The following is a 12,728-nucleotide window of genomic DNA, read 5'->3' as shown; positions in this document are numbered from 1 at the left end:
TGCATGAAATTTGGTATGGAGACATTTTGATACCCGAGAAAGGACATAGGCTACTTTTTAACCCAGGAAAATGACGCATTCCCATGAGAAAATTAAGGTCGCGAGTAAAAGCTAGTAGGTAATATGGAATGTTGACTAACTCCACTCTGCCAAGATAAGACTAATAATAATAAAAAGAATATGTCACTGAATAAATACATCCCAGCGTAAAAAGAACACTCGAGTAAGAAAAACTATGTAACAGTTAAAACACAATTTTTATTTCAGATACGGGAGACGTCCAGCATTACTAACAGCGTCTTTGCTGCAACTGGCCACAACAATGGCCGAAGCCTTTTGCCCCACCTACTGGTCATTTACAATCGTACGTTTCTTCCTAGGCATATCCACCGCGGGCACTCTGCTATGTGCCTTCATCTTCATCATGGAGCTAACAGGCCCTAGGAAAAGAGAACTAGTGGGATGCCTAGGAGCTATTCCACTAGCTATAGGAGAAATGACAATGCCAATAATAGCATATTTCCTAAGAAGTTATGATATGTTTTGTTTGGGAGTAGCAGTGCCAAATCTGCTGTACTTGGTCTACTTCTTCATGATGCCGGAGTCACCGAAGTGGTTGATCTCCATGGGCAGGCTGGAGGAAGCTAGTGTGGTGATGAAACAAGCCGCTAATTGGTAATTATGAACAGTCTTATTTATTAAGTTGTTTAGAAGGCATATTTGTATTGAGTGGTTTTAATTTTAGAATCTGGTATTAAAATTAGCAGATTACAGGGACAACTTATTGATACAACAAATGTCTATATAATTTATTATAATTTTATAATATGTATGTTGAATGTTATTTTAATATTCATTAAGATGTTTTGAATAAAAATTTTGATAACACTCATAAAATAAGGAGACAGCAAAACACGGTATATTTTGTACCAAAAATTTAAAAAAAAATCTTAAAAAATGTTTTGATTTGCTAAACATTGAGCCTTCAAAAAAACATTAATTGATACAAAAGAACTTGCTTCTTGACAAATTAAAAATTCGGTCATTGAACTCCAAATCCTGAAATTTCAGGAACAACCTTCCATCAGACAACATGATGGACGTAGCCAAGAGCATAGCCGCAGAAAACGTAGACCCGGGTGACAGTAAGCAGGGCAAGGCCACATACCTCGACCTGCTGAAGACCAAAGCTTTGAGGAGGAACATCCTAGGCACCTGTACCATGTGGCTTATAACCGGCATCACGTTTTATGGCAGCAACCAGTACATTGGACAGACGAGCTCCAATGTATTTATTAGTATATTGCTGGCTGGAGCTTTGCAAGTGAGTATTTTTAATAGTTTTGGAAACACAGTTTTTATTATAAACTAAATTGTTTTGTCACGAAAGACAAGGTTTTAATTGAATTCTACATAATGATGTTGAAATACAAAACTTCACCTATCTGGATACTAAATGTGTAAAAAGAGAAATTTTATAACGATGGTGTAAAAGTTAAAGCAAACATTGTATGACTAGCAATCGAAAAAGAAGTAAAAAGCAGGGTATGTTTCTCCCTTCAAACTAAGGAAAATTCAAATTTGAAATCCACAGGCTTCATTAATTAAAACTGTCACATATTAATGACTAATAAAACGGTATGTAAGATTTCTCACAGTCATTTTCATCAGATTACTGCTAAGATGTGTTAATCCGGGTTTTGAACCCAAATCGTTTTCTAAGCAAAATATTAATGTTGAGACACGCTGCTCTCATTTATCATTTAATACTTAGGTCACTATTTATATTTTGAGCCTTGACGAATCTGATTGTTTTAGACCCCATTTGGCGTTTTCATCATAAAGTTTGGTCTTTTTGACTAATACATTCCTAAGAAAGTTTTGAAATCTGCGCTGAAAATATTTTCAATATCGTCGATCGAAAATTGTAAGTGTGCGGGAAAATGGAATTAGGATGTTAACATTTTCGTGCAAATATTTTTTAAGACTTTCGACGTGACTTATAGAAACAGTCGTGTCTATATCGACTTATTTATTATTTTGGTGATAAAGTCTGATCCTTTGAAAATTTAAAACGCCAATAAATAGAGTTCTATCATGATTATTTTTCCATCACCAATGAAATTCCTGAAGGTCGTCCAAGGTCACCAGTTGTCTCCGGAAAAATTGATGCTGTGCGAAAATTAATTACGCATTTTAGTTTCCTGATACACGAAAAGAATGAAACAATCCTAAACATTATTTCCACTCTTAGATAAAAAATATTAGGTAACAACGTTTCCGATTAGAAGATTTTTTCTAAATGAACCAATTTTTTTTTTACAATCATTCGAGAAGGTCCTCCCGCCGATTAGTACAAACAAATGCTTGAAAAGTCCATCGTTTGGCTTCAAAATACGTGTATCAAATTGTGATAAAACAGGGATCTAGGATATAATGCGCATGAGCCCAAAAATAAACACCAGTCGACTTTATGGAAGCTTTAAGATGAACCAAATCCAGAAAAAAATATTCGCGCTTGAAGCACTTCGGAACAAATGGTCCCTTGATTTTTTATAAAAACTTTATAACGGCACAAAGTGTCTTTATAAAAATGCAGAATGGTTAATTCTTATTGATTTACAACCAAAAATTTACCTAAAGACTGGTTTAAAATATGGAAAAATCACAAAATCCTACAGGTCGAGCTCAATAAAATCAATGCCGGCCGTAATGCATCTCGCTAAACAGCCGGCTATTATGTGCACGAAAAAAACTAATTAATGAGTTTCACGTAATGCCGTTACAGTTTGACATCAAATGACTTTATTTAGATCCAAAACGTCAAAAATAAATACCGTAAACATTGATTTTTCATCGCTTCAAGAAACAGGTTACGCTTTTAAACACCTTGTTTTTGAGGGGTCTTCGGGAAAGAAAAAAAAACATTAAAAAAATATTTCGATCGGATAAAAATCTATCTAGATCATGCATAAGAATACCCGAGAACACGATAAAGTAGTTTTCACTCACACGTTTACCGTTTTTCATAGTTAGGCTCAAAATATAAGTAGTGGCCCACGTATAATGTATTTCAACAAGGGATTATAATAATGTTATATTGTCCTTATCTTATCATTTCAATGTATTTATTAAGATGACTTTGGAGCACATCTATCTATAGAAACAAACACGTGCTAAACTATCTAAGATCTGCAACTGTATAATCTTGAGGCCACTGGGTCGATAACTGTGACGTACATTGTAAGATGGTAATATTCTTCTTATCTTGTCTAAAATGACGAAAGATATCAAACTTAACAGATTGCTTTATAAAGGTCTAGCTGACCCGCGCAACTTCGCTCGCGTCACATAAGAATGGGTCATAATGTTCCCCGTTTTCGTAATATTCTTACCGGTACGTACTCTGCTCCTATTGGTCGCAGCGTGATAATACAGCCTATAGACTTGCTCAATTAAAAGGCTATCTAACACTAATATATGTTTTCAATTCGCACCAGTAGTTCCTGAGATTAGCGTGTTCAACTAATGAAAAAAACAAACTCTACAATCTTATAATGTTAGTACAAAATATTTGATAAATACAAAAACCACCGTGTAGTCTGTAGGGTGTACTATGCAGGGGCCGAAACAAGTTCCGAGGTCGAAAATACTGATTTTACTGACCAAAATTCAAAAATACTGACCAAATACAGACCATTTCTAAACCGTTTTTCAGGTGAATGGTGTGAAATAACAAAAAATACAGTCGAATTGAGAAGTCAAAATCCTTTTTTTAAGACTGTTAAAAAGCTTTTTTTCGGTTATTGGTCTCCACCATCCCCGTAGTCAACCAGCATCGCCTTTATAGTGTGTTAAAAAGCTTTGTTAATAAAGTTTTCAATCAGGTCTTACGAATTTTCAATCAGGTCTTACGCGTTTTCAATCAGGTCTTACGAATTTTCAATCAGGTCTTACGAGTTTTCAATCAGGTCTTACGAATTTTCAATCAGATCTTACGAGTTTTCAATCAGGTCTTACGAGTTTTCAATCAGGTCTTACGAATTTTCAATCAGGTCTTACGAGTTTTCAATCAGCTCTTACGAGTTTTCAATCAGGTCTTAAGAATTTTCAATCAGGTCTTACGAATTTTCAATCAGGTCTTACGAAATTTCAATCAGGTCTTACGAAGTTTCGCAAAAGTGCGCAACGGCGCTAAAGAATTTTCACTTCAAAAATATTGATTTCAAAAAAATAGTAAATTTTAATTTGCTGTTCTATTGAAGTCATGTGATGCTTCAATACATGTATATGTTACTGTAAAAGCCCGAACTGTGGTAAATCCTAAGATTTTCCAGTATAACCTAAGATTTACCAACTCGCAATGGTAAAAGTCCGAACAATGATTTTATTTCGAACTTTTACCTCTATTCACTTGATGATGTCGAGATGTCGCCGGAGCCTGCTTCGGGGTCCTTTCCTACATTGCATTGCATTCCTGCTGGGTGGTTTAAAAAAAAAGTAACGACAAAGGCTAAGGTGCACCTCAGCCTTCTAACCTAACTTACCCATGTCGCTTTGCCCAAAACTCCTTCTTTATAACTATGTAACGGTATATAATTATACCGTTACATAGTTATGAAGAAGGAGTTTTGTATATACTGTATATGTGACAGTTTTTAAACTCCGGCTTGTTCGGACTTTTACCATTGAGAGTTGGTAAATCTTAGGTTTTACCTTAAAATCTTAGGATTTACCACTGTTCGGGCTTTTACAATAACATATATATTACGCAGATCATCAACATAATATCGAGCATCCAAAGCAGCCCTTTGATATGATTACTGGGCAAATCGAGAATGTAAGATTGGCCAACAGCAAAGGAAAACCAAAAAAAAACGTGTGTGAGTTTGGAAAAATACTGACAATACTGACCGATTTTCTAAAATACTGACTTTTACTGACCAGGTCCAAAAATACTGACTTTTACTGACTTTACTGACCTGTTTCGGCCCCTGACTATGTAAAGGTCTCAGGTAGAAACCCTGGATACCACCAAAAATATTCTGGAGGTTTTATTACAAAAAATATGTTTTGGGACCATAACAGACAATATTATGTTATTTTTCACTTAACATGACGCCGAAGTCGCAAATAGGTCAGAAGAACAAGTGAACAGAGCTGTCTTAAATTTCATCTACTAACAAGATCCTATCATTCAGATTCCAGGTATAATCCTAGGCAGCATCATGTGCAAGTACATTGGCAGACGAGTGACCCTCATCAGCCTGTACAGCTTGTGTTCGCTGAGCAACGCCATGCTGGCCGTGCCTGATGACTGGTTCTACGTCAAGCTGGTCATGGGCAGTGTTGGGGTCAGCTGTGCTTCAGGCGCTTTCGGTGCCATGTGAGTATTACATTTGCTATACTTTAAAAATAAAAATTTAACCTGTACCTCGATTCTCTATCACTATCTACTACCGACAACCGCCTAGCTATCGAAATTTTGACATTTAGAATGTACTGCCAAAAAAGTTTCTGCGACGTCCGTCCGAGGCGCTGATCAGATTTTTATACAAAATTTCTCGATGACAGGTCGGTTGCCGGTAGTCTATTGTAGTAGAGAATCGAGCTACTGGGCACTACGAAACCTGATTTGATAGATTATTATTTGTTCATTTTCATTGATCAACATATTTTATTTTTTATGTCAAACAAAACTTTTTTCATAAATGACTTTGTTAAAGACTGTTTCCGTGGTGCAGTGGTTAAGGTCACCATGCCACTATCATTGCATCGGTATGTCGTGGGTTCGATTCTCACACGAAACAATTATTTTTACGATCCACAAATTGTTTTTTGGGGTTTGATTGTATTCAGTGTCCGTTGTTTGTACGTCTATTAAAGCCCGCGCGACACAAGAGCAATTCTTAGAGCAGGAGGTGTCCTTTAAAAAAAGAAAACATATACATTGCTATGATAGCTACAAACCACTTCAAATTCAAGAAAACAAATATTATTAGCTACATGTAAGAATCAAAATTACGTACTACTAGCTAGTCTTAACTTAGTGTGAGAACCACTGGGCCTAAAACACTATAAATTAGAGTAATAATGTGCATACTAACATATGAAACTACTCAGCTCCACTATGGGGATTAACAGTACCTGTTAAAATATGTCTAAGAGAAATCCCAGATGATTCTCAAAGCAAACTAAAAGCTCTTAACAAAATGAAACAGATGTCCAGGCTGTGATAACTTATTCATCTCGCTCGGAGCGAGAGTACAGACTCCATAGAGAGATACATATGAAACTATTATACACTACTATGTAGGGACTGTTAACTACACTGGACTATTATAAAGGAGTGAGATTTTTGTATGCTTTTCTATGTCTTCTTCGGAAGCACGATAGACATTTTTTAAAAGCACTGCTTAGGAGGTAATTTTGAGTTTAATGGAGTTATCTATACTAATATTATAAAGTTAAAGAGTTTGTTTGTTTGTTTGTTTGAACGCGCTAATCTCAGGAACTACTGGTCCGATTTGAAAAATTCTTTCAGTGTTAGATAGCCCATTTATCGAGGAAGGCTATAGGCTATGTATCATCACGCTACGACCAATAGGAGCAGAGTACCAGTGAATAATGTTACAAAAACGGGGAAATTTTTGACCCATTCTCTCTTATGTGACGCAAGCGAAGTTGCGCGGGTCAGCTAGTGGTGTTAGATGAGAATAGGCTGCATCTGTATAATAATTTTCATCATCGAATGGTTTTGTATACTCTTTTAAATGAGGACTCAAGTCGTTAAACGTACGCAAATAACTACGTTTATTTCAGTAACAACGCTAGATTTATTCGTAAAAAGTTATATTTACTGTTTAAGAGAGCTTTGATAAATCTTTTTTTGCGATTATAAAGCTTAACATAGAAACATTGATTCATTTTCTACGAAATCGGGACCGGAATACTGCGAAATCGGCTTTTGACGCACAATATAGCGAACGAATAAGAGAAAAATTGAACAGTGACTGTTATATTTCCACGAAATTTAATTTTCTGATTACTACTGTCTATATAAATATTCTTAACTATCGGTCGCCTGCGACTCCGTCCACTTGGTTCTTTAATTTTAAGCTCCACAATTATTAGTCATTGCGTCATAGGTTATAACCTTCCTCAATAAATGGATTATTCAACACAAAAAGATTTTTTCAATTCGAACCGGTACTTTCCGTGATTAGCGCATTCAAATAATCTCTTCAATTTTATATTATTAAGTATAAATTATATTATTCCTTAATAGTAATCTGGAATTTACATGCCCGTTATTTGCCTATAGACTCTTATACATATTCTGTGAGACTAACAGCAAAAACCACAAAAGATTGGTGAATTGCAGTACACCTCTACACTTTTGGGTACAACAGTCATGAAGTTATACTACACCAAAAACTAAAAATATATCAGCCCACCATTTCTAACCCATCTATATCTCTTTTCAGATACATGTATACAACAGAACTGTTCCCAACAGTAGCCCGTAACATGGCGATGGGAGCCTCCTCCACAGCGTCCAGGGTCGGCTCCATGGTGGCTCCATTCGTCGCTGGCCTCAACGTGTTCGCGCCCTGGCTTCCACCAGCTGCCTTCGCCATAGTGCCTATTGTTGCGGCTATTGCGTGTTACTGCTTACCGGAGACCAGGGGAAAGACGCTGTCTGACCATATAGCTTAGTAGGACATATTTAAATAAATTATGAATTGTTGTTTAGGCCTCCAGGTAGTGACGTGCTAACTGATGAGTAGTGTTGTGACATTTATATTTGGTACTAGCTGACCCGGCAAACGTTGTTTTGTCAAATAAAAAAAAATGCGTCACTTAGGGTTATGAAAAATAGATTTTGGCCGATTTGACCTTCTTAATATGCTCACAAAAATTCATGAGAATCGGTCAAGCCGTTTCGAAGGAGTACGGTAAAGAAAACTGTGGCGCGAGAATTTTCTATATTAGATTGAGGAATGATAAAAGAGATATGTGATTTGATTGATTTCTGTTAATCTTAAGATGTTAACTACCGCAGATCGAATTTTTAAGACAGATAAGTATGAAATGGGAGAAAGGCAGTGGCTGTATAGCTTCCTTACTCATGTAATTGGAGGGGGGAAAGGGTTAATAAAATGTAATCGGATTTAAAATTGGTTATTGCGAAGTAAAATTGATTGCAAAGATTTTTTTAAGAAGGATATCTACTGTTTGTTTTGTAGTTTCTCTGCATACCAAAGGCGCTTTAGAACCAATTGATATTAAAGTATTGACACTAGTTGGAAATGTTAGAATTCCTTTGTTTTATATATTATTTATAAGTAAATTAAAGTACACATATTATTATGTCAATAGTCTCAAATATACTAATAGATGAAAGTTAACAGGGTTCATATCTGTAGACTACCTAACATTGTCAAAAAGGTACCAGCACTCATATGTGAGCAAGGCTGCACTTATTCGTCAAAAATATTTGATTATTAGACTTTTTTATGTCTAGAAGACAAGACTGGAATACAGCAGCTCTACTGATATTTATTTTTAACAACCATATCCTAGACTCTTGAAATTGGTTTAACCGCTATGGAGTTTCAGCAAGACTGACAATTAACTATTTATTTTTTATCTTCCACGCATAATTTTCTAGGTATGAACAGATAATATATTGTGACTAGCTGACCCGGCAATCGTTGCTTTGCCATATAAATAAAAAAAAAATAGTGTCACTCAAGGGTATGAAAAATAGATGTTGGCCGATTCTCAGACCTATTCAATACGCTCACAAAATTTCATGAGAATCGGTCAAGCCGTTTCGGAGGAATATGGCAACGAAAACTGTGACGCGAGAATTTTATATATTAGATTGTTTTACAGCTATATAAAAGAATACCCGTGTCAGTTATACCTGTCATAACTTCATTACAGAGGTGCCATTAAATTCCGTCTAGACGCAAGTAAATAAGATTCGATACATGTTAATTTTACGCATATTTATATATCCCATTGTTATAATATATTTGTAAAGAGTACGTGTTGTGTTGCGTGTAAAATTGTTTGTAGTATTGTTCATATATTTGGAAAATAAGCTGTTCTAGTGAAGAATTAAGTGACCGTGTGTGAGTTGTCAAAATATGTTGGAAAAATAATAGAGAGAGGAAACACTAGTAAATTTTGGTTGTTTACGGAATGGTTTGTATGGGTTTATTAAATGTGGATAGTTTTACAGTAAAATGTGGTTTAATATGTATAGAAAGATTGTTAATTTATACTTAGACAAATAAGTAGTTAAAGAGAATCAAATAAAATTATTTGAAAACAGTTGTTGAACAGTTTTAATACATACGTAATTATTATAGTACTAAATCTTGACCTACAAATAAATAATTAACTGAAACAATAAGAAATTTGAGGAGGTGAAATTGACCATAAAAGTCTCTTTTAACTAATCATCACCCATTTCAAGATTTAAGTCTCCTCCCATTTACGCTATTCATTCCAGTACTGCATCATGTTCAAGTCTTTCAGACTACTATCTTTCCACAGGCTTTCCTATATATTTTCTGCTCTATCTTTTCCTACGTTTAATATTAAAAATACCTAACTGGCTTCATAAATAAATGTCGGAACGAATCATGATAATAACAAAGTACAACAACAAAAGCGATAAAACAAATTAAATTTCACATTAGCACCTCCGAGGGAGGTCACCCCCTCCCCACTTAAATAGGGGATGGAGGGAAACTGGGTCAACTTTGAACACAATATATTATTGTACCGAACAATTTAGTAATGAAAGGACGCCACAAAGCAATGGCTAATTAAAATTTTAGTTATTAATTATGTTGGAATTTTTTGAGGAAAGGTCACCTAGATTTTGTGGAATTTGCTGGTACAGAAAAGCAGTAACATAATTTTGTGTGAAAAATTATTTCAAAGACTTTATTAAATATCTTGTTAGGTCCAATTTTCATTTAATTTAGGCACACGTTACTGATGTTGCGACTTACTTGGTTTTTCATAATGTTTTTTATTAAAAGTTACGCAGTACTAAGTTGGTAAATATTACTTTTTTTTATCATTAATGTCCGCAAGATTTTTATTAGCCCGTATATAAGTATATTTTTATTTGTAAAATGTGCCTCGTACACCATAGTATTACATATTCTTTTCTTTCTAAAACGATACAATTTCCACAATAAGCATTGCTCTTGCAAATCGCACTACTAGTTCCTGAGATCAGCGCGTTCCATCAAACAAATAAACTACAATTTTATAATATCAGTATAGATACAACTAAACCCGAAATTATTATCCTAAACTTGAATCCACAGCGTGAACGACGTCACTAGTAAATATAGGTCATAGTCAGACCGAGGCAGGTGACGTAAGAGCTATGAGTGCGCACTCAAACGGCTGAGATGCCTCCAGTAGAGTACTCAGTACTTAGGCCGAGTGCCAGATATATTCACTAGCTATTTACTTCAAATGGAAATGAGGTGAGCTATAGAGGTAATAATACGACATTGGTAGTCTGAAATGATCGAAGGGTTGTATAATTTTAAACCCCCGACAGAAAAAGAGGGGTGTTATAAGTTTGACTAGTTTGTTGAAGTTGGTAGTTGGAATATTAGAACGGCTTAACCTAACTAGCCAATCTATAAAATGTATGAAAAAAAGGTAATTGTGTAAAATCGGGGGTTTCTTAAATTTTTAATTTATAGTTATTGTTGAAGAAAGTAGAATTATACACTTTTTGTATTAAGAATTCATAAGAATAAATTAGACATTGAAACTGTTTTGTATTATAAAAGTATTTTGACAATATCTAACAGACTTTATTAATTATTATATGGCTTTGATAGGGATTGAGCACAGACATCAAGTGATAGGAATTACTGCAAAAAAAATGGGGGAGGCTTTACCCAGCAGTGGGACAGTATAGGCTGACAAAAAAAACAAGGCGGAAAAATAAGTAAGTGAAAGCAAAAATAGCAGAGAAAACGCTTACCAAAAATGACATAAAATATTAAGAAATATAATGATTACTCTTAGAAAATTACTCTGTTCCGAATTATAGACTTAACCACTTTTGAGTGAAGGCTTCATTAAAAAATCGGGACGTAAATGGTTTGTTAATTACTACAGCAAATGCATTAACCAAATTGCCACTTTTTCTCATAAATATTTACGTAGCTCTTATTTTTTTAAAGTATTTCTCTTTCAGCATATGTTTTTAGCACCATAATCATTATAGTCTATGGCCTGAAACCATAGGTGCTGAAAAAGAGTCCCGCAAGAAATACTCCATTATCCCAGCACTCAAAGCAAAATTATTTTGCGATTTCATAAATATAATTTAATGGTACTATCACATGTGGGATTGTCTAATACAACAGCGACTCTGTCACACCAATGAAATAAAATTTACATTGTACAAAACTTCATACTTCAAAGGAATTCTACAAAAAAGGGCAAAAGCTAGCATAAAATTGAGACCCAAAAGCGGGTAATTTAATTAAAATACAACGTGAAAGAGTCCAGTGTTTGTGAGAATGGGCTATAAACCTGGCGAGCGACGCGGAGGACGCCATTTTGTTACTTTATCACGTCTTTACATAGTAAATAAGTATATAGGACACGAATTCTAATTGGATTCCTTCTGTTTTATTAATACTGTTATGTACTTCTTGTGGAAAATAGACTGTTTAAGTTTCCGCAAAGCTTTTGTTACTTGCAACTCAATTAGTGTGTAAATTAGGCACTTAAGTACTTTTTACGTGTCTCAAATAAACAATTGTAATCAACATGATTTTATGAAATTGTCATAAAGAATGAAGTGACTACTCACATAAATGTCTCTAAACGAAAATATACTTGTAAAATATTTTTTACAGCTAAATAGTATAATTTCAGTCAATTCGTTTGTCTTTCACTCTGCCAGGCTGTTGCGCACTGAAACTTTTGTTTGGATAGTACAAAAGCTAGTCTACTACATGAATATGCTCAGTTTTTGTTTAATTTAAATATAACTAAACTACACTAAAATCGCCCAACAAACCTACATAAAAAGACACAACAATGAAATTAATAACCTTTTTTCAAATTTATTTAAGTTTAGTTATGTTTCTGAACGAAAGTTTAGTTCATGCTGGCCACCTGCGCAGCCATTGATTATTAGAAAAAACAATACTATGTGGTTGTCTTTTGTTTTGTTGTGCTTATTAAATAAAAGAATTCTATCAGTTTATTGATATTCAAAGGATAATCCTAATAGAAATTAGTAAATAATTCAGTTAAAAACACAACCTACATGCTCCCACACAATATAGGTCAAAATTATATCGAAATTATTTACGTATAAGGCCCTCTCAAATGCACCTCATTAAAATAACAAGGTGGGCGTGTCCACACTGAACAACACTTCAGTACTGAACACAATTACTGTTCGTTTGAAACACATCAATGGCGGCACAGCTCGATAATCAAATAAATGCTTTTGTTACTAATTGGAAAGTAATTTCGCTTTGTTTATCGGATTTAAATGATAAATGAAAGGTAAAATGAATTAATGTAACGATGATTACAAAAGGCTTTTGATTTACTGGTATTTATTTTAAATAGTGTGTGTAATAATATTGTGTGGTGGTCTTTACAAACATACAAATATTACAGGCCAATCATTACAAAAACCTAAAAGATTA

At 34.5% G+C, this 12,728-nt stretch overlaps 2 protein-coding genes across 10 annotated transcripts in view; one reads left to right on the top strand and one right to left on the bottom strand.

Annotated features, from left to right (window-relative positions):
- The window catches only part of LOC142982380 (organic cation/carnitine transporter 2-like), a 39,367-nt gene extending 29,392 nt beyond the window's left edge, over positions 1 to 9,975 (top strand). For all 3 annotated transcript variants that reach the window (XM_076128841.1, XM_076128842.1, XM_076128843.1), the window contains exons 3-6: positions 268 to 675; positions 1,072 to 1,324; positions 5,202 to 5,386; positions 7,488 to 9,975. In XM_076128841.1, the coding sequence (XP_075984956.1) occupies positions 268 to 675; positions 1,072 to 1,324; positions 5,202 to 5,386; positions 7,488 to 7,719 (1,078 nt within the window). In that variant the 3' untranslated portion in view covers positions 7,720 to 9,975. The remainder of the gene's footprint in view (positions 1 to 267; positions 676 to 1,071; positions 1,325 to 5,201; positions 5,387 to 7,487) is intronic.
- Sap47 (Synapse-associated protein 47kD) overlaps positions 1 to 12,728 on the bottom strand; it is a 115,377-nt gene that overhangs the window by 15,919 nt on the left and 86,730 nt on the right. The gene's annotated exons all lie outside the window — the stretch shown is intronic.

Source organism: Anticarsia gemmatalis, chromosome 21 (genome assembly GCF_050436995.1).
Source record: "Anticarsia gemmatalis isolate Benzon Research Colony breed Stoneville strain chromosome 21, ilAntGemm2 primary, whole genome shotgun sequence".
Taxonomy (NCBI): Eukaryota; Metazoa; Arthropoda; class Insecta; order Lepidoptera; family Erebidae; genus Anticarsia; species Anticarsia gemmatalis.
This window is presented reverse-complemented; position numbering and strand designations above follow the sequence as displayed.